The 23,761-nt window shown below is 32.4% G+C and overlaps 1 protein-coding gene across 1 annotated transcript in view; it reads right to left on the bottom strand.

The window, feature by feature from the left end:
* Positions 1-23,761, bottom strand: part of ERO1A (endoplasmic reticulum oxidoreductase 1 alpha) — a 42,622-nt gene that overhangs the window by 5,165 nt on the left and 13,696 nt on the right. Inside the window, exons 4-13 of the mRNA XM_033107469.1 lie at positions 18,967-19,005; positions 14,282-14,358; positions 14,105-14,175; positions 10,098-10,218; positions 8,090-8,136; positions 5,964-5,975; positions 2,459-2,485; positions 2,240-2,332; positions 870-1,116; positions 356-425 (exon numbers count right to left, since the gene is read on the bottom strand). Of these exons, the coding sequence (XP_032963360.1) occupies positions 356-425; positions 870-1,116; positions 2,240-2,332; positions 2,459-2,485; positions 5,964-5,975; positions 8,090-8,136; positions 10,098-10,218; positions 14,105-14,175; positions 14,282-14,358; positions 18,967-19,005 (804 nt within the window). The remainder of the gene's footprint in view (positions 1-355; positions 426-869; positions 1,117-2,239; positions 2,333-2,458; positions 2,486-5,963; positions 5,976-8,089; positions 8,137-10,097; positions 10,219-14,104; positions 14,176-14,281; positions 14,359-18,966; positions 19,006-23,761) is intronic.

Below are 23,761 nucleotides of genomic sequence, written 5' to 3'. Positions count from 1 at the left end.
TTAAGAATTCTCTTCAGCCAAGACAGACAAATACTGCCAGTTGTGCTCTAGATCCTTCTCCTTTAATTTATAGTCTCTGTTACATGAGACCATCAATATGAAAGCCATCTGTAAAGTGTGCAGTGACACACAGATTTTCAGTTGTTCTTTTGAACATAACACAAACTAGATCTTAAGTTGGACCTGATACTGGACTTCCTTTTTTTGAGGAAAAGAAAGATTACGACTCTGATTTCTCATATAATTTAAGGATGTATATTAAGATTTATTGTTAAGTATATAAAAACATGGGCCTATAGTTAAACCTGCATAAGAGTTTGTAGTTAAATATTAAATTACAGTATGAAATAATTACCTTTAGTTTGTTTGCTTCTTTTTTATCCCCAGCAAAAAGTGAATTCTCATCAAAATGCAAAGGAAATGACCTGCATTTTAAAACACAAAATATTCATTTTTATATATTATAAAATATTAAAAGTCCTGCTAATATAACACTTTGCTGGTCAGTGATGAATAATATAATTAAAACAGAGTAGAAAGTAAAGTAAAATCAATACTCTGGTCCCCCCACACAAATTCTTACCTTCAAATCTAAAAGCTGACCCCATAATATAGTAGCATTTTGGCTCCAAACCCAACCTGTTCAACTAAATATGAAAATAATGCAGGTATCATATTCTGAAAGAATGACTCTTGAAACTGAAAATATGTGCCTTTTAAAAACCAGGTTAAAACAAAAACAAAACTCAATTCTGAAAGACCTATAAGCAAAAATAGCTTTTAATTATTTTTTAAATAGTTTTCCTCTCTTTAAATTGATACCACTTGTCACTCTTCTATTAATGTATAAGTTCTATTATATAATTTACTTGATTTCATGAAGTATTTCCAGAAGTAACATTTTGTTTTCTGCATCCTGAACTTTATTTCCAGTGAAGAGCTGAAAATCTGGGCGTTCAAAGAAAGGTACCACTTTAGATAAAGCTCTTAATTCTATTAAGTAGATAAAATACAAGTTCTTAAGCCTTCTTGGCCCTTCTCCTTTAGTCAAAATTCCATCAAACCGCTGCTGAAATTCTGTAATGTTGTGTCCCCATTTCTGTTCCAACCAGGTATCTGAGAAGAAAAAAGAATTAAATATTAAAAACTGAATTTTAAAATTAAGTAAGTTCCATTTTACTTATATTAGGTTAATGTATGGCGACAGAATTTAATTTCATTTTATATTTTAAAATATATAACCAAGAAAACTGTTTTACATAATTTAGCCTTTAATAGTTTTGTACTATTTTATTTTCTAGAACCCACCCATAAAAGGAAAATAAATGTTTTACAGAGAAACAAGGTTTAATAAAAATCAAATTTCTGAATATAAACATATTTATAAAACCAAAATACACAATTTAAAAAAAGGACTATCTGAAATTACTAATGAGTTTCAAGCCCCATTATTTAAAAAAGTTACTATATTTTCTTTCTAAGACCTAAGAAATACTTTAATTCCAGAAAAAATATGTTACTGATGAAAATCAACCATGGTCTAATTTTTCAATAACATTCTTAAAGCATAAGGCACAGCAGAAAATGCTTCTACCCATTAAACTCCAGGCCTGAAGCTGGCACACAAATAAAAGATTTCTGATACAGTAATTTCTAATGAGTAACAAACTGTGCTATTAGGGGCTATTTTAATTCCCACAACAAAAGAATATTTCCAAAGTGATATGTACAATTTTGAGCAGCTTCTTAAAAGGTGAAGAGCTAAGGTAATGCTGAATTTTTCCTTATAGTATCTATAGTCCTATATTCCTGATTACTACCATATATTTTTTTTTGCTATAGGATTGATTTTTAATATGCATAACCTAATAAATTCAGTGACCCATGTGGTGTAGTTACAAAGTTGTATGTCGCATTCAAGGCAATATAGTCCTACATCTAAAGGCAGCTAAAAGTAATAGAAATCTATTTACATTTCTTGGAGAACCTCAAAGATAATCCCATTACTAAGGCATCTTGACACTTTGTAACATCCCTTATCCTTTTTTTCTTCCAATTCTTTTATACCCTATAGCTACTCCAGTGTCTCTTATAAACTGATTACTACCATTTAAATATGAATTTTTTCTGCCTAATGTTCAATAGGATCAATTTTTCCCACTCAGGTGAATATGAAAAAAAATCTGAAGAATACTTGAAAATAAGTGTGGTAAAGTGAATAAAAGTGAATGGGACATACCTTGTAGAAGATATCGTGCACTCAAATGCACGTTAATGCTTGCATGTAGGCCGGATATAAGTCTGTAGAATGCTCTTTTTTCTACACAGAGGCCTAAAAAAAGTAATTTGGAAATAGAAATTTCATATATGAAACTTGTAAAATAATAAATTAATTTCATACGTCTTTAAAAATGAGAAAAATTTTATCATTTAAATTTGTTTAGAAGTTTCCAATTACCTTCTAGCCAACTGTAAAAAGTGTTCTCTGAAATTAAAAGAAAAATAAGTCACAAGATTGTAAAAATGCCAAAAATTTAAATTTTTCAAAAGTTTAAATATATTATAGCAAATGCGTGCCAAACAGTGACTTAAAGATTGTTTAACAAAAGGTCCAAATTTTATTTGCAATTTCTCCAAAGGAAGGAGAGGTGTTTTTGCTATGGATACAGTTAGGTCCCACTCTCCTGTTCAGTCTTTAGAAAGCTTCCACATTGCCTTCAGTAGCCCAACTCTCATAACTTTCAGAATAAAGTATTTTATAGGAGGTCAGAATTTAAATGCTCAATCAACACATGGAAACATACTTAGCTTTGATAACAGCTCATGCTATGAAAATTAAGAACTCATTATATCGTTTTTTTAATTTGAAAAGTAAATAAAAATTATAAAGTGGAATTGGAGGTGTATTATTTGTATATAACTCTTGGTATTGTATGCCATTCAATATTTCAAAAGAGAAAATCAAAGAAATGTTACAAAAACCAAATATCACTTATATTCTATGACCAAAGAAGATCACTGTCCATATAATTAGAACTGTAGAACTATGCTCTAAAGAAATAACTCAAATGAAGGGAAGGGAGTATAATTTATAGAAAGATGGTTATATGTAATGTTTAAACCCTACAATAATCAAAATGTACAATAATGCCTATGTTAACATGATAGAATACTATATAACTAGCTAACATGGTAGAGTAATATAAAACTTAAAACAACAAGAATATGGAAAATGACAATACATGAAAATGTTTATTTGAAACAATATATAAAAAGGCCTAAGAAATAATTATAACTATGTAAAGATTCTAAGTATGCATTTGTTAGAGATGACATTGTAGTTAGTATACAGTTCTTTTGACTAAAGTTGCTTATAGTAATATGAACCAAATAAGCATAAAAGTAATGGAAGAAATAAAGAGAATAGCAATAAATTAGACTATTTGAAAACTTAAAGCATCTGTTTGTCAGAAAACTTCACAAACAAAAACAAATTGCAAACAACAAAGTGGATCAATGTATGTTGCAAATACAGCAAAGGAATAATAGCCTAAATATATAAAAAGCTCATAAACAGAATAAGAATGCTAAAGTGCCCATTGAAAATGAGCAAATAATAAGAATAGAGAATTCACAAAAGAAAAAATACAAATGGTAATAACAGAAATTGCTCAGTCTCACTAGTAATAAAAAATACAAATTAAAATTATAGAGATACCACTTTTAACAGTAAAGATAAAAATATGATAATATTTAATGCTGACAAGGATCAGGTAAAACGAGCTGGTACATTGCTTAGAAGGGGTGTAAATTAGCACATCCTTTCAATGACAAAATGCAATCTGGTTATATGTATCAAGAGCCAAAAATGTCCCTATCCTTTGATCTAGCAAATCCATTTCTAGAAACCTAAACTGTTATGGATGAATGTTTGTATCCCCCTCTAAAATTCATGTGTTGAAGCCCTAATCCCCAAAGTGATGGTATTTGGAGGTGGGGCCTTTGGGAGGTAATTAGGTTTAGTTGAGGTCATGAGAGTGGGGTCCCCATGATGGAATTAGTGTCTTTATAAGAAGAGGAAGAGACACAAGCTCTCTCTCTGTGCCATGTGAGGATACAGCAAGAAGGCCAACTACCTGAAAACCAGGAGACAGGCCCTCACCAAGAACCAAGTCTGCTGGCACCTTGACCTTGGACTTCCTGGCCTCCAGAACTGTGAGAAATAAATGTCTTTTGTTTAAGGCACCAGTCCAGGGTATTTTGTTAGAGCAGCCTGAGCTGATTAAGACATGGGCTAAGGAAGCAAGTAGACATGGGAATAATATACAAAATTATAAATATAAAGATCTATTATAAAAATACATATGTAAATAATAATTATTGTCAAATGTTAACAGAGAAGCAATATGAGGCAGTAACTAAGAACATGCACCCGGAAGCCAACTGCCTGATCTGAATACAAATTTGCTACTTACAATTTGTATGAGTTTAGCTAAGTTGTTAAACCACTCTGGGACTCATTTTTCCTTGTCTATAAAATGGAGATAAAAATAATACCTCCTAGAATTATTAGAAGAATTATATGAAATTGTATTTGTAAATTGCTTAGAAGTGTGCTGGCATGTAGTCTTAGCCATTATCATTATCGATTATTTGGGGGTTGTGGGATTACAAGGGATGTGTTTTCTCACAAAAACCTTTAGGTTTTTCTTTCACTTTTTGGACCATGAATTGGTGAGGGGGGAAAAGAAGCAGGAGTTATAATATTGTTTGCGACATAGCCTGCTGATGAAATTTTCAATTTCATTTTATAATCCTACAGTAGCTATTCTCAATTTGACCTGATGGTGATCCAGTTAGATAATCACCTACTATGACAGCTGTCAGAGGTAACCTTTTCATGTTTGACCAAAGTGAATACTTATAGTCATAAATAAGATAGTTTCTCTAAGGACAGCCTCCACAGGTTAACAATCTTCTCTTTAATGAGAGACAGGTTGAGATCTTCAAATAGTATTGAAAAAGCCAAAATAGCCTCTGATGTAGCTGGAATATGGCATAGAACTAGGAACACCAAGGTAGAATAAGGTTACTCAAACTGAAAATTACAGGATCACCACTAACAATAACAAAATCTGAGGTATCTTTGGAAAAATGATCTTACTGCTAAAGAAATTTCAATTCCAAATAGTACAGTTGATTCCGTATTTTATTTAGCCGCTACCATTACTATGATATACAGTACAATAATAAAATAGCAATGTTATCAGATTTTAGTATTGTTATTTAGACAGAATGCAAAAGCAATTCATAATAATAATGTTCAGAAGATAGAGAATTTTGAGGAAGAGGAAAGACTTCATATTTAGCAATTTCATCTAGCTGGACTAAAGCTAAGTACTGCTTTGTCTTTTCATATTGTTAAACACATGGCCTTAAAAATAACCCAAATCATTCCGATCTCAGTCATAAAGCAAACAGATTCTAAAAAAGACAAAGTAAACTGAAAATGTGTTAAAATTTCTGGCACGACAATTAATTTAAAGAGTTGGCAATGATACCTACACCCAAGAGTCAGCATAAGCTTTGGAAGCCAGTAGATCAACACTCTGATCAAGCCTAGAACCTTCCTACATAAGACCCAGCAGATCCTAGAGTCTAACCAGTAAAAGAGAGGGTGTTTACTCTGATAGAGGCCCAGGGAAATGCCTGCCTTCCACATGCAGTGGAAAATGCACAAGTGAATTATTAGAGCTGAGTGGGGCAGGCTGTCTCTACTGCCTGATCCCAGGCACGGTCATTTTCCCTTAACCTGTACTTTGACCTCCAGAATTTTAGATAAAGAAATGAAAATTAACCTCTTCTGAGTCTCAGATGTGAAAAGAAAAAAAAATTTTGAAAATAAACATTTGAACATATAAGAAATTCATATATGTAAGGTAGGATAAAGAAAGTCTACTTACCTTCACTTTTCCCTGTAAAACAAAACAAAATGTTTATTATCATAAACTCCTTCCAGATGCCCCTTTTAAAATGCTACACTTTCATAAAAATAAAACTTTTTATAATGGTTAGTTTTTGTCCATCAGTTCATCCACCAAAGCAAAATTTGTGAAACACTTGTGATTGATGATAGGAATTGTGCCTGATTTGACTAACGGCATCATCTCCAAGAGCCCTAATAAAGAGTATTTTCAGTTCATACAAGATTTAATATGGACTAACAAGAGAGAAAAATCTAATCTATCATCTGAGAGTATCTTAAATGTCTTAAGGATTTATGGTTATTTTTCACATTTATTTATCCTAAAGCTATAACATTATTTCTGCTACAGATTTGTATTATTGCCTTGAAACCTCCAGACTGACATAAAATTTTACTCTATTCAGGAATATTTTTAGAGACTATGTGTAAGATTCAAATTATGCAGAACTCAGCAGTTTGTATGCAGCTGCTCATTCACTACTGAAAAATTATCTTCATTTTGTCCACTTGTTTTGAATGCCATCATTGTTTGATTATTAAAGTAACGTATGCTCATTGCAAATATATGTTTACAAAAACACAGATGAAATAAAGAGTATCATCTATAACTCTTTCTGCTCAAAAATCAGTACCATTTATATTTTGGTAAATGCCCTTTTTCTTTGTGTATGGATATTTAGATATTATATTATGTTTTTACATAGTGGGTAATGTTTTGATACCTGCTTTCCCTCAGTGTGCTATCAATCATACTGATATAAATGAATACAAATTTTCAGCAACATTTATAATGGCTGTATTCTATTATGTGAATGTGCCATAAATCATTTAACCAGTTTCCTAATGATAAACATTTAAATCGTTCCCATTTATCTTTAAGAGAAGTGAGGGTATTTAATCAATTTATCAGACCATAATGTGAGTCCAGAGTCAAGATCACCTCTTGTCTAGGAATTTGCATTTCATCTGATATTAAATCAATAGTTTCCACTGAGTTACCATAGGTGACTCTGTATAAGACCAAAAGCCTTGTTTAAAGATGTTCCTTCTTTCTAACCTAAGGAAGATTAGTGTGCCTACATTAGGGAATGATGCAATCTCACTGCTTTTCCGGAGGAAATTTATGTTTATGGGCCATACGAGATCAGCAGCTTTTCAAATAAATTTTAAAAATGCTAAAAGTACATCAAAGATTTCATCAGTAAGCACATAGTCAGAGAACAGGGATATTATAACTGCCTATCATAGACTGGGAAAGGGTTTGTGAATTTCAATTTTACATCCCCTCTCCACCGACACAGTGCCTAACACATATTAAATGATGGGTAGTCATTTGTTGAAGGAACACGTGACTTTCACTATTGTAGACAAGACCATTAAATGAGGAGGGCAACATTCATCGATCATTTATCTAACAAATTACTCCATATGTGATGTTCCAGGCTCTAGATTAAGAGATAAAACCAATACATGTTGTCCATATGTCCAAAGTACTAGCGTAGATCAACAGATATATAAATAATAATAATATTATGCTAGACAGTGAAAAGGGCTGTATGAGAAACAAAACATGACATAACATCACTGCATAAGGAGGAGAGAACAGTTCCAATTAGGAACATCAGGGGAAGTTTTGTGGAAAAGGAAGCATTGGGGCCAGACCTTTAGTGTAAGTAGAAAATAAAAAATGTTAATGAGATATAAAGACATGTGAATTTGAAATCAGACTCCCAATACATACCATAATTTTAAGTTTGGGGAAAGATTTGAGGCAGAAGTTTTTTGCATATTCATTTTACTAGAAAATGAGTAAACATAGTGGAAAAACTGAACACACATTCTGTAAAAATGAATAGAATACATATGTAACCTAATCTTCATCCTATGATAGTTTAATACTATGAACTTCTGCACTTTACTACAAAAATACTCCTTACTGAAGAGTATATTAAACACCAATTTCTCTGCAAGAATGAAACATAAATTCTATAGAAACAGGAATATATGATCTCAGATGCTCTTGCCAACCCATATCTTGCCTTCCCTTTCCTTCTAACCAAAGTTCACTAGCTGATAACATAACAGTGCAAATAAATAACTCACCTTGACCAGCCGCCAAAGGATTTAAAGGTCTTTTAATTGCCTGTGGCCTAGAAACAGAATTAAAATATAAAACATAAATATGTTACCTATCATGTTATAATCATTTAAGTAACAGTGAAATTATCTCAGAAAGTTTCTGAATGACTATATCCAAAATCAAATTGTTTTATTGAGCTTATAAAATACTTAGTTTTCTCTAATTGCTTTAAGGGAGGGTAGTTGTTATTTGTTTTAGTGATAATAGTTTCTGATTTTTTCCCACTGTAACTGCCAGAAAGTCATTTCCTAATCACTTCTTCAAACAAAGGAATTAAAAATACCACTCAAGCTCTTCTCCTAGAGTCGCTAATATGTGTGTATATATATTATACACATATGTGTGTTTGTATGGCACAAAGTGTACTCCTAACTGAAAGACAAACAAGCAAAAAATATAAATATCCAATACAAGCATTAAAATAAAAAAGGAAAAAAACTGTGGGTATATTATTTTCCATTTAGGTAATCTTAGGTATATCAATTTATCCTGTGGCCATCAAGTCTGTTATAATTTCAATAAAAGGTATTTTTTAATAAGAAAAAAGAGAGTGCATATGTCACTAAAGTGCTTTTAAATCTCAAAATAAATATTAATTAGTATCACTAGTAAAGTGTCGGGATTGTTTTAATGTCCATTATTAAATTTTACAAATTTGCACAAATTGAGACATTTTGAGAACTGAACATGTATGCTATAATTGAACATACTCAATTTAGTGCCTCATGCATTGTTTATATTATAGAAATATTGTGGAAAACATGATATAAATTAGTTAGAAAAGAACTATAAAACTAATACAAATCTAACAAATGTTTCAGTTGGGCTCTATTTTAGTTCACACTTAAAAAAAAAACCTTTACAGTAAGTCAGTAAACCAAACATTCTGAATAATAGTCAAGAGAATTTAAATCAAACACATGGCAAAAAAGAGTAAATAATGAAGACTCTCCACGTCCCAAACTGGAACAATTCCTCAAGTCAAAACAGAAACAGTCTGACATTTATTTGTATAAGCATACTTACTGATCTCTAATGTTTATATTTGACTTATAAAAAGTGAACTGTATTATCTCCATATCTGAAACTCCAAAGATTTTCCCAGAATTCCCCCCCAATCTCTGAGACAGAATAACACACACACACACACACACACACACACACACACACACACAAATTATTTCCCAAAACCAATCAGCACATTGTTTAGAGCCTAGAAGCTCTCATGTGGGTAAACTTGAAGCATGTGTCAGTCAGTCACCCAGTGATCAAATTGACTGCTTTCATTATGGTGGTTAAGAGTATAAAGTGGATTCTTCCACTTACTACATCTTTAACACTGGACAAATCACTTAAAATCAGCTTTCCAAATCCCTGTTTCTCTAACTGCAAACAGCGACAACTAGAACACAGGGTGACTGCAAGGACTAGAGGAGAAAATGTATGTAACATGCTTAGCAAGCACAATGCCGGGCACACGGTGAGTGCTCAAAAGTTATAATTATTCTCTGAAATTAATTTAACTTTAAAGCAGGTAAAATAACTATAGCCACAAAAAGAGGAGTATAAGGCACCAAAAAGAGAATTAGAGTGATATATTCTAATCTATTCTCTGTCACTAATTATATGATCTTGGACAATGAAGTAAATCTCTCTGGCTCTGTTAGCTCGTCTATAAAATGAGATTCTATAATCCAGTCAAGAAACATTTTTTAAGTGCCTACAATACTCCCATAAAAGTCTAATACTATTCTAAGTCTTTTAAAGAAGAAAATATTATTTGTTGAAACATGTCTACATGTTTCCCCAGAGGAGAACTGGATTAATGAATAAGTATGTTTCTATGTCCCAATACAACCTTTAACAAAGTGAATTTGATTTGTACTTTTAAATCTTTAGGATTTTGTTTATTTGTTTACAAAGAGAAACCAGTACATCTTACAAAATTTTCTAAAGGAAAATGATACATACTTAAAACAGTTTTCTTCATAAATGACATTCCATATCTTCCAAGCATCTGGTCCCTTGTATCCGGTGTAGCGCTCGGGATTAAGGAGCAAATCTACATATTCAGCATCGGGAGACTGTATGTCTGTAAAACAAAATGTTTTATTAAACCTTTCTTTTCTTCAGTTACCTTTAAAAAGCTAGTGTACAAGACTGTATTCCATTGCTTCTAAGGCACCACAAATGTATCAATGCCTCAGGGATTTCAAGATGATTTTTCAGGAGAAAGATAAGAGCGAAAAGAGGGAAGAACTAACACAGCCACAAAAACTGTACACACTGGTGGAAAAGCATGCAGCTTTTAGGAATGGTCAAAAATAGGAATATGCGAATTTTAGAATCGAAGAAACGTGGCAATTCAATTTTCATAAGCTCTCTGGACAAAGAAAATACTATACATTTCCCTCCACAATAACTGCAGTAGTTCATCGGTAACTAAGGTAAAGGAAGAAGAGTTACTACCATACACCATTGTTACCAAATACATCCTTCTTATATGCGCACCATCAGAATCCACTACAAAGCTGTCCCAAAGGCATATAATCCTAGATATGCAAAAAGTCATATGCAGGATGGATGACTTTTGTGTTAGCATTATTTATAAAAGGGAAAATTGGAAGCTACCTCAACAGAGCAGAGCAGTTAAAAGCATGGGCTCTGGAGTCAAAGTGCCTGCGTCAGAATCCAGACCCCACTAGTTATTCACTGCGTAACCCTGGCAAGTTATGTCAATTCTCAACGCCTTGTGCCTTCATTTGTAAGATGGGGATAATACTCATAGTGTTACTGTGAGACTTAAATGAGTTTGTATGTGCAGAGTGCTTAGCACAATCATAGACAGTAATAAATACTAGCTGGTGGTATACTGATGTTACTGACAATGTATCTTAATAGAACATTTTACAGTCAAAATTTTAAGTAAAAAGGCTAGCTAATAAAATGAAAAGGTAAACACTATTAAAAAAAAGTCAATTATGGGTATATATGTAAAAAACACAAAAAATGGCGGGATATTGCTTTCTCATATGTTCTATAAATTTGTATATGTATTATAAATTCAAAACCAAAAAAAAAAAAAGGGTGGCTCTAGTCACTCTTTCCCAGTGGCTCTGGGAAATTATTTAATAGTATAGCAATACTGTACTCATCTAGAAAGCTTAACAATATGAACCAACAAAGAATGAGGAAGTGGGCAAAAATGGCCTTAACACAACCAAAGGCGAGGACAAAAATCTCAGCAGGAAGATGCTAATAAGAAAGTCCATCAAGTTTTCACTAGTACCTACTTATTAAAAAAAAAAAGACGAAAACAAAAATAAAACTAAGCTCGGTTATTTTTACCCCAATTCACAGTATATTGGGGGCATAAATTAGGGGGAAATTTGCTTCTAGAAGCAACACAGTGACAGCATCTAGATATAACTGTGAGAGTAATGCACAGTGTAGCAAATTATAATAAATTCATAAAAATAACCCTGATTCTTAAAATATATGAATAATGCTCAGCGTCTACTACTTGAAGACAGAAAACTAACCACCAAGAAATGATTAAATTTTTCATATTGTGCCTAATTACAGATAAACACTAGTTGCCTCATAATTTTACTTATGATAAATTCATGTCTCCCAACTTTATTTTTTTTAAAGTTACTATAACCATATTTTGCCAGATGTCAAAACTCAAATTTCTAATTTAGATTTATAAAATACCTTCTAAACTTCATGTATCATTTACATAAATTATTTAGTCCTTATAAAGCTGTCCTTTCTTTTTAAATATTCATCCTCCTTTAACAAAATAAACAAATATGAATGGACAAGTGATTCACAAGAACTCCACCATATAAGAAGTGAATTATTGATTCTCAGTCTTTGCTATATAAATGTATGCATGTTGTCTCAAAAGGATACTTTATTAACACCTAGAAGTTAAAGTATTATTAATAGCATTCTTTCTTTAACATTGCAGGCCTAAAAAAAAAAAAATGTGCTGCCTGTTATCAGTTTAATTTTCTCTCACATAGCAATGTTTAGGCCAAAGAATCCTGTGGAAAAGATGGCAAAATTAGGGGGTTGGGAGACTATTAGCTTCCTTCCTTTACTAGTCTAAATCTTGGTATGTCCACAACTTGTTATCCAGCACTCCTGGGGCGAAACGTGTTTTGGAATTCATGTCTTTTCAAATTTTAGAAAATACATGCAACATATATTGACTATTACTCCAGTAGGGCCTAGGGTAGCAACTTTTAATGAAACACATAAATATTTCTACTGTGAAATACATAAATATTCAAACTGAATGAATCTATGCTAAACTCAGGGAAAAATACTTACTTTTCAGAGTTTTCAGATTTTGGAATTAGGAATAAAGGATTATATATATAAATGTGCCAAAACATGGTCATGTTTTATATTAAGGAAAGCATATATTTCTCTTCTTTTTTCCCAAAAAGAAGCCACAAAATTAAAAATAAGTACTTTCTCTTTTTCTTCCCCCTTTTTGGGGGGTGTGGGGAGAGAACTGCAGATTTCCTCGTTTGATTGTAATTAAAATGATCTGTATCACTCTTTTCACTAATGTTTTAAAAGTGTATTAATCTGCTCCCAAAGAGCCATAGAAGAATACCAAAACTCAGTTTGATTTGGTGTTGTTTAGCCAGTTAAAAGGCTAGACACTATAAAAAGGAAGACACTCGGGAAAGGAAGAATCAGAGAATCCATAAATCTTGATCAAAGAGTTCTAATGGGTTCTAGAGTGCCTGTATTATAATAGCACCAGCCCTCTGCCTTAGCTTTAGATGTAGTAGATACAACTCATGGGTCATCATTCTCTTTTCCAAAAGTAGCATGGACTATCATTAAGGAAACTATTTAATAAGCCAATGCAAGTAAATTAGAAGCAGGTTTGTACAATCTCTACATTTGAGCTATTTATGCAAAATGCCTATATATATTACAAAAATTATACATATATATATATGTATATATATATATATATATGTATATATATATTACTAGAACTGTAGAACTCAGGAGGTGAGTTTTTTCCAAAAATTGATTTTTCATTTTTTTTCTGTTTTTATTATTAATTTCAGGTGTACAAAACAACTTAGTGATTAGACATTTATATACCTCACAAAGTGATAAACCCAACAAGTCTACTACCATCTGACACAGTACATAGATTTTCCAGTACTATTGATTATATTTCTTATACTGTACTTTACATCCCGTGACTATATACTATATTTTTTAAGTATAGCTGACATTCAATACTGAGTTTTCTTTTTAAACATTTTTACTGTGGTAAAATATAAATAACATAAAAGTCACCATTTTACACATATTCAAGTGTACAATTTAGTGGCACTAATTACATTCATAATGTTGTGCAACCATCATCACTGCTTCCAAACTTTTCTATGACCCCAAACATAAACTCTGTAACCACTTAGAAAAGCACCCCATCCTCCCTTCCTCCAACTCTTGGTAAACTCTAATCTACTTTCTGTATCTATCAATTTACCTATTTTAGCTATTTTATATAAATGGAATCATACGATATTTGTCCTTTTGTGTCTGGCTTATTTTACTTAGCATAATGTTTTCAAGGTTAACCTACATCGTAGCATGTATCAGAACTTTTCTTCTTTTTATAACTAAATAGTCCTCCATTGTGTGTATATACTACACTGTGTACCATTCATCCATTCATGGATAGTTGGGTTGTTTCCATCCTTTGGCTATTTTGAATAATGATGCTATAAACATGGGTGTAAAAAATGTTTCCCTGTATTCAGTATTTTTTGGTATGTTCTTAGGAGTTGAATTATTAGGTCATATGGCAATTCCATGTTTAGCTTTTTGAGGAACTGCCAAACAAAAACTGAATTTTTAAAATTCATTTTAAAAGAATTGTTTTTTTCTTAGGTACAATTTTAAACAAAATGCATAATATAAAAAATATATACCATCAGCTTCACAGAAGTTGTCTGAGGAATCATGCTTGGTCCACTGAAGAACAGCCTTCTGCGTTTCCTCACTTCAAACAAAGATAATAGTGTTATTCTTTTTTTTTTTCTAAGTTAATATTTCACATGAAAAAACATAAAATACTACTACTACTACCAAAAAAAAAAATATCAAACCTCAAAGATTCATCCACAGCTCCAAGTCGTTCAGCTTGTTCACATTCTTCAATGAGATTGTTGGCTTCTTCAGAATACTAAAATGAAAAGTGGAATAAATAGAATATAACTTACTGCATTTTTAAAACTTAAAAATAAGAATTTTGAAGTTCTTTGAGATTCTTTTATACCTGGTACCACCCATCTCCTTGGCTTCAAAACTTAAAAAAAAAAAAACAAAAAAAAATTAAGCCCTCACATTGCTCCTGAAGCTAAAAAATAAATAGACGGCTTTGCCCTTGTTTTTGTTGGAGAACACATTTACTATTATGGACACACAAAAAAGAATAGATTATAGTTCCGGTAACTCATTACTAAAATCTTCACTAAGAAACTTTTTGAAGTTTAAGGAAGTCACTAGGGAATGAGTCATGAGACAACGTCCCACTTTTCTAATGGCCTAATATTGAACACCAGTTTTCTATAAAATAAGTGGTTGAACTAGATCATGTGAGTCTAAGGTCCATACGACACTAAATGTCATGATTCTAAAAATGCCCTGGAGCCTACCAAGTCTTATAAAAAGTATTCCAATATCTTAGGTCTTTAAAATATATTTTTTACCAGCCACATCTCTTCTCAGTGTCTAAATCCCTTTATATATGTTTGCAGAGGTGTGTATGTGGCACAGGGGAAGTGAGTATGGATCATAACATTTCACAACACACTAGTCATCACCACCTCATAGCTGAAAGACAACATTGGAAGCAAGAGGCCACAGACTCAATCACTCAACAAATATATACTGTGCTTATTATAGGCTTATTGTTAGGATGCCTTTGCAAATGACTGTCCAGACTAAGACACTTTTGAGAATAAAAGGGAACATTAAAATAACTGAAATTATATAACTTTTTTGAAACATTTATATACTAAATAACAACCTTGATTACACTGGCTGACCTATTCAAAAACTATTTTCAAAAATAAAATTCTTTCATACATAACTAAGTATTAAGGGGTAAAAGAATGATACGAATATTCAACCAACTCTAAAGTGGTTCAGAAATTAATAAAAATATGTATTTAGAAAAAACATACTAAAACACATGAGGCAAAATACTAAAATTAGTCAATCTGTATGAAGTGTACATAAAATGTCTTTATACTAATCTTGTAACTCGTCTATAAGTTGGAAATCATTTCAAAATAAAAAGTTTAAAATACAGGTCAAAAAAATGGAGAAAATTTGCTCAAAAAATAGCATATTTATGTGTCTTAAAACAAAAGAATTTTAACTTTTTTGTAATTATCTGAATGTTAAAACGTAAGTTAAACAAAATAAATTATTCTGAGTTCCTATTTAATAATTTCATCAGTTTAATTAAGTCACATCTGTCTCGTACTAAGTCATTGGCATTTTTCTGAAGAAAAACATGTTTTTTCAATTTGTCCTTATTTTTAAATTTTCATGAAATTTCCCATGATCTTTGTCAAAGTTAATTTTTATGGTTAATCAATTTGAAATTATCAATACCTTCAATTGACTCTCCTCTGCAGATATAATTTTTAATTGAGAAAATATTCTCTTTATGGGTAAATATGTGAAAATATCTTAGCCCAAATATTTTGACAAGTCCTGTTCTTCTGCTTCCAAAGTACATTTCTTCAATAAAAAAAATTTAAGAAAAAACTCATCAAATAAGTTGTCTCTATTTTTTGTATTATTTTAAATGTTTTACCAAATATACATTTTACAAAATTGTAAGCCTTCTTAAATTCATTCCATTTTAGGTCAGAATATAAATTTATCCATTAAAAGCAAGAGTTTCATCAAAAGGAGACTCTTCCTACAAGTAAAGACAACTATAAAATGTCAGAATTAAACCTGGTGTACCATTTGAACTTTCCTTAGTTAACATGTTCAATTCTTCCCTCATTTTTGTACAAGGAATAAACGTCAAGGTTTTTGTTTATAAGCTTTGTTATAAAAATTGCAATTTGCTAAACCTTCAAAAGCTGACAATTTTTTTAAGCATTCTACTCATTGATACTTTGAATAATGACTTTCCATTGATTTTAAACAAATTGTAATCAACATTTAGGAGGCTCATTTATTAAAAATTTTCAATACCACTGCAGGATACTTGGGTTGTTTTACAAAATAGTTCTTTAAGAGCTCAAACATTTATAAAATCTGATTGCTGATGGACAGTAAACACAGGACTCCTGCCATAGTAATGTTTTTTTCACTACTAGCTTCATCTCAAAAATTTTATGATCGTTTACATAAAAACCTATATGTTTTGACAATTACTACTTCTGTGTTAATTGGTAAACTATCACAGTGTATTTGAACAAATTATGAATTATGTGTATCTTAAAAAATTGTAAATTCATTTCTGTTCCACAGATTTCTTGATTTAATAAGGACATTCGTTTTACCAGAACATCTGTTTTTAATCAAATTCATATATGTGTTATCACCACAAGACAAATTTTGTCTTCAATTTTGAACTTTAAATGAATTTATACTAGCATTCACAATAGTGACAAATGTTTTCCCGTCAACAAAGTGAACTTCCAAAAGCTTTACTTTGAGTCCATCAATTGAGTGAAAAAAATCAAACAACTTTTGGATTTAATGATTTTCTGTTTGAAACATCTGATAGTATTATTTAACTAGGTGCAAACTTCTGCCATTGGAGCCAGTACATTGGCTATGACTTCACTCTTTGTGTGTGAACAAGAAAACATGGAATTGAAAATGAGCAAAATTAGTTTAGAATCTATAATAAATAATAGAGGGAGAGAATACAAATCTCCCACACTGAAGAATTCCAAAAAGATATATCCTCAAGGAGAGGAAGCACTCCTTAAGTGTGTACTGTGTGTAGTGATTTCCTCTCAAAGGATACAGCATGGAAAGGGTGAGAAAGGGTACATCTATAGTGGAGAAACCTGACAACTACTTCAGCTAGGTGATCAAGGTTAACATTAACAGTGATAAGTCATGTTCATAGTATGTGATGTGATGTGATGTGATGTGATGTGATGTGATGTGATGTGATGTGATGTGATGTGAAGTGATGAAAATGGCACTTCACCCCTGTGGTCTTCCTCCGAAAAACATATCCACACTCTGATCATGAGAAAAACATCAGACAAATCCCAAGTGAGGGATATTCTACAAATACCTGACTAGTTAGTACTCCTTAAAAGCACCTTATGAAAAACAAAGAAATTCTGAGAAACTGTCATAGTCAAGACGAGCCTAAGGAGACATGACTCCTAAATGTAATTTGCTATCCTGGATGGTATCCTAGAACACAAAAAGGACATTAGGTAGAAAACTAAGGGTCTTAGAAGGAGGGATGTGGCGGGGGGAAGGGGGAAGAAAAGAAAACTAAGGAAATCTGAATAAAGTATGGACTTTAGTCAGTAATAATGTATCAATGTCGGTCCATTAATTGTAATACATGTACCATACTAATGTAAGATGTAAATTATAGAGGAAACTAAGTGTGGAGTATATGGGAACTCTGTACTATCTTCAGAATTTTTCTATAAGTCTAGAAGTACTATAAAATTAAAAAATGTATTTAAAAAGAGAGCGAGAAAGAAACATAAGAGACACAACAACCAAATGCAGTATGTGGAATATGTTTGAATCCTGTTTCAAACAAACTATTAAGGCACCTATGAAACAACTGGAGAAATGTGAAGCCTGACTACGGTGATATTGTTTTTAAAGTATCTCTTTGCCATATATATATATGTATATATATATCTGTGTGTGTGCGTGTGTGTATATATATATATATATATGTATGTATACACGCACAGATATATATATACATATATATACTCACAGAGATAGATATACATATATATGTACATATATATGTACACAAAGAGGGTGCCAAAAAGTGTTTACACATTTTAAGAAAGGAAAAAACTGTATTAAAATTGTAATACTCAATACATACCGATAACAAAAGATGAATACAAGTCATGTGTATACACTTTTTTGGCACCCTCTGGTATATATAAAGTATTTGTAAACAAAATGATTTTTCTGACATTGGCTTTAAAGTATCTGGGAGAGGGCTGGCCCTGTGGCTCAGGCAGTTGGAGCTCTGTGCTCCTAACTCCGAAGGCTGCCGGTTCGATTCCCACATGGGCCAATGGGCTCTCAACCACAAGGTTGCCAGTTCAACTCCTGGACTCCTGCAAGGGATGATGGGCTCTGCCCCCTGCAACTAACAACAGCAACGGGACTTGGAGCTGAGGTGTGCCCTCCACAACTAAGATTGAAAGGACAACAACTTGACTTGGAAGAAGTCCTGGAAATACACACTGTTCCCCAATAAAGTCCTGTTCCCCGTCCCCAATAACAATCTTTAAAAAAAAATAAAGTGACTGGGAGAATGAAGTGGGAGGTACAAATGAAACAGACTGACAATACATCGATAATTGCTGAAGCTGGGTGATGGGTACATGCTTTTTTCTTTACTTTTATTTCTCTTTCATGCTTTCCATAATAAAAGGTTGAACAAAAGAACTGGAGCCACTGAGTACAAATAAGTCTCAACGGGTTTCACTCTAAAGGGGAGCAGAGAAGTGGAGTAGTAGCTGGCAAGGGAAAAGAATTATTCAAGTTTTTTGTCAAGATACTACACATATTAATAAATATATGTACATACCTTGTAGCTTGCAGATTTAATTCCATCAGGAACTTCATCCTGAAAAAGAAAAAATGTTTTTATATATTTATTCTATCTTCTAAAAAGTATTTTAAATTTCTATGATTTATGAGAAAAAAGAAGTTATTGAAGTTAACAATTTTTTTTAACTGAGAATAGTTAGGCAGTTTTTATATTATTACAAGTAAACAAAATATTCAACAACAAATTATTCTATGGATTGCTGATCATATATTACAACATGGAAATGTAAATAGTTACTTAGCTATTATTCCTTTTGATGCTCAAATAGTCTACATTTGGCCACTAGGGGACCCACTAAGTACTGACTTGATATTTGCACCTGTGTAATTTTGATAATACCCCAGTAATCTTTAGCAGCACTTTCTGTTTTCTGTTATGACAAGATATTCCAAGCTCTTCTGGCATATTTCTTGGTCCAGTCTTGAAATCAATTCTTTTTTAAAGAAGCTCTAGTTCTTTTAAGACGAAAAGGGTAATGGTTTTTAGTCATGCATTGGTCACTTATTAACTACAGGACCTATCTGTCTATTGTCAAAGTGATGCTGTGAGTAGAGATAATGATGTATGTGGGAGAACTCTGTAAACTGCAGTGCCCAATGCATATTCCTGAGTTAGAGTACACCTGCCCAAAGTGAAGGACCCACACAAAGACAATCACTTTATTGTGTACTCTTTCAGACTTTGAACTGGGTCAATGTATATTCTTCTTCTGGCAGGTACTTAGATGACTTCTATTTTTTTCATACAATAAACCATGCCAAATTTACATACTAATTGCAGCAGAATCGACACCTTTACAAAATTCAGTACTGCTTTACAGTTACCTTTCAACATTTAATTATTTTAGTAGTGAAATTCCGTGTTTCCCCGAAAAAAAGACCTCGCCAGACAATCAGCTCTAATGCATGTTTTGGAGCAAAAATTAATATAAAACCCGGTCTTATTTTACTATAATATAAGACCATGTCTTATATAATGTAATAATATAATATAAGACTGGGTCTTATGTTACTATAAGACCAGGTATTATATATTATATTATATTATTTTATATAATATTACATTACATTATATTACATTATATTATAGTTGATTGTCCAGCTAGGTCTTATTTTCAGGGAAACATGGTTCCTAGTAGAATTGCTAGGTCCAAAGATAAGCACCATTTTAATTTTTTTGATATATTAATTGAATTGATCTCCAAACAGACAGAACAACCAGTGTGTGTGTGTGTGTGTGTGTGTGTGTGTGTGTGTACATGTACATATGAGGTGTGATCAAAAGTATGGTGAATGTTTATATTTAAAAAAATTTATTACAGTAAAAGACTCATTGCCATTAACCCCCCTAGAAAACATTTGCTTCAAACACACTTATCCCATTGTTCTTGCCATGTTCTGAAGCAGTTCTGGAAGTCCTCTTTCATGAGTGTCTTTAGTTGCACTGTCGTGGCTGCCTCGATGTCCTGTATCATTTTGACTTTGGGGAAGAGCCAGAAATTACAGGGTGCCAGATCTGGTGAATAAGGTGGATGAGGACACACTGTAATGTTTTTATCTGTCAGAAATTGCCATATACCATAAGCGATGTGTGACACAGAGTGTTGTCATGATGGAGGATGACATACTGCACACTTCAGAACACACTTTCTCTCAACCATAGCTCACACCCGACTGACTGCACCACACAAATGGAAACTTGTCACACACTGTTACTAAGGTGCGACGCGCCACTTTGCAGGTTGAAGGACCCTGCCTTTCCATTGAATGGCACTTGGCAGCAGCATTCACCATATTTTGTGATTACAACAGAAAGGCTCCGTGTCATACATCACTCTGGTACAGCAATTTCTGTCAAATAAAAATATTATGGTGTGTCCTCATTCACCTTATTCACCGATCTGGCACCTTGAGGCTTCTGGCTCTCCCCAAAGTCAAAATGATCATGAAAGGTAAACGTTTTAAATCTATTCAGGACACTGAGGCAACCACGATAGCGCAACTAAAGAAAGGGAGGGGATTAGAAAGCACAAATTGGTAACTACAATATTGCCATGGGTATATGAAAGACAGTTTGGAGAACACAATCAATAATGTTGTAAAGATTTTGTAGGGTGTCAGATGGGCACATGTCTTATTAGGGAGACCATTTCATGGATGGTATAGATGCTTGACCACTGCACTGTACACCTGAAGCTGAAGCTGAATAATATTGTATGTCAACTATAATATATATATAGTCATGGGATATGGAATACAGCATAGGGAATAAAGTCAATGGAATTGTAAGAGATATATACAATATCAGAAGGGCAATATCTTGGGGGAGGGGGATTATCACTTTGTGAGGGGTGAAATGTCTAATTATTACATTGTTTTATACACCTGAAACTAATTAAAAAAAATTCATGAAAGAGGACTTCCAGAACTGCTTCAGAAAGTGGCAAGAATGATGAAATAAGTGTGTTTGAAGCAAGGGAGAGTATTTTGAGGGGAGGCGTATTTTGAGAGGGATTAATGGCAATGTGTCTTTTACTATAACTTTCTTTTTAAAATTTTTTTTGGGGGTAGAGTATTGGGGAACAGTGCGTTTTTCCAAGATCCATCAGCTCCATGTCAAGTCACTGTTTTCAATCTAGTTGTGGAGGGTACAGCTCACTGGTCCATGTGGGAATCGAACCGGCGACCTTGATGTTATGAGCACTGAACTCTAACCACTGAGCCAATTGGTCGCCCAATTTTTAATTTCAACCTTCACTGTATTTTTTTACTCACACCATGTATGTGTATACACACATATATAGTATGTACATATTTATTATTATGAATTATATATATAAGATGTATATATATATATAATTCATAATAGAATTTAAATTTTGTAGTTAATATAATCCTTTTATTTACACATTTTATACATATATATGTGTCATATATATGTATAATTATAAACTAATATACTTTGGTGGATAAACATAATTTAACTATTTTTTAAAGGAAAAGCTTTCTCTTCATTGTGAGACCAGCTCAAGGAAAAGGCAGACTACTGGCATGAAAGGCAATCCCGCCCCAGTTCTGCAGAAGGTGAAATTACTAGAGTCTGTCTCAGTTTCCCATTACAAATTGCTAACTTTCATTTGATTCTTTGTTTAGCATTTCTATGACTTCAAGCAAAGCTATAAACATCTATCTTTTAGCATTTGTTAAATGCTAAAATTGTTCATTTTTTCTAGATTGTACAATAAAATAGATCTCACCCTCAGTCTGTCCACTTGGGAATCAATAATCTATTACTTGATACTAAACATCTCTCAGGTTTTCTGCCCCTTGCAATCTTCTTCTCAAGGTGGTGTCCCCTAATTCTATACTTCATTAACAACAATCAGAAATAATTGCTGTTTCAAGATGAGATTCAAATTTGTAATCATTGTAAAACTATATACTTGTTCCAGCTAATGTTAATAATAGCCCATTCAATGTATAATTGCAATGAAATGACATTATGAAGTATCTACCATATTTTTGGCATTTTTAGTGAGTCGAATGAATAAGTTATTGGTAAATTTTAATTTTCCCAACTATTTTTCCTATTATTAAATATAAGTGCTAGAACTTATGAAGTAAAATGAAACATATAAATTAATAATATCACTGTAATGATACGTTCATGCTTTAATCATAGTAACACAAGGTGTTACATAAGTTAATCCTTCAATTTTCAATACTGTTTCTATGAGGAGTAATATAATTAAAAACATGCTTCTCATTCATCTAATGATAAAATACCCTTAAATAATATTTTACATTTGCCTTAATTCCACATGTTAGATAGGTCTATCTAGCCACTTGTACATGCATAAAAATAAACTGCTCAAAATTATACTACCACATTATACCCATTTGGATGGCTATTATTCAAAAAAACAGAAACTAGCAAGTATTAGTCAAGATGAGGATTGAAATCCTTGTGCATTGCTGGTGGGAATGGAACATGGTGCCCCTGTGAAAGACAGCATAACATTCCTCAAAAAATTCAAGATAGAATTTCTAAATGATCCAGCAATTCTAGGTCTGGGTATATACCCAAAAAAAACTGAAAGTAGGAATTCAAAAGAAATTTGTACACCCAACTTCACAGCAGCACTATTCATAATAGGTAAAAGGTGGAAACAATCCAAAAGTCAATCAACAGGTAAATGGATAAACAAAATATAGTATACACATACAGTGGAATGTTATTCAGCCTTAAAAAGGAATAAAATTGTAATACATGCTACAGTATAGGAGAACCTTGAAAACATTATGATAAGTGAAATAAGCCAGACACAAAAGGACAAATAGTGTAATGATTCCCCTTATATGAGGTATCTAGAATAGTCAAATTCATAGGGGAAAAAACCAGACTAGTGGTTCCCAGGGCCTAGAGGGGTGAGGGAACAGGAAGTTACTATTGCTTAATGAGCATGGAAGTTTCACTTTGAGAAGAGGAAAAAGTTCGGGAAATGGATGATGGTGATGATGGCATGACAATGTAAGTACTTCATGCCAATGAACGACACAACTCAAAATGGTAAATATTATGTTATGTATATTTTATTACAATAAAAATAGTAAAATAAAAATGTATACTTTTAAGGGCAAAAAAAAGACTTCATTGAAAAGTGTAAAATTCTCTGCTTTTAGAATAGAATTCTTCAAATCTTAATGCTCTGAGAATTCCTACATAAAACCAGGTATTTTGTCCAACCCTTCCCCACCCAAGGAAATCCAAG

The sequence above is a fragment of the Rhinolophus ferrumequinum genome, chromosome 6, assembly GCF_004115265.2.
Source record: "Rhinolophus ferrumequinum isolate MPI-CBG mRhiFer1 chromosome 6, mRhiFer1_v1.p, whole genome shotgun sequence".
Taxonomy (NCBI): domain Eukaryota; kingdom Metazoa; phylum Chordata; class Mammalia; order Chiroptera; family Rhinolophidae; genus Rhinolophus; species Rhinolophus ferrumequinum.
This window is presented reverse-complemented; position numbering and strand designations above follow the sequence as displayed.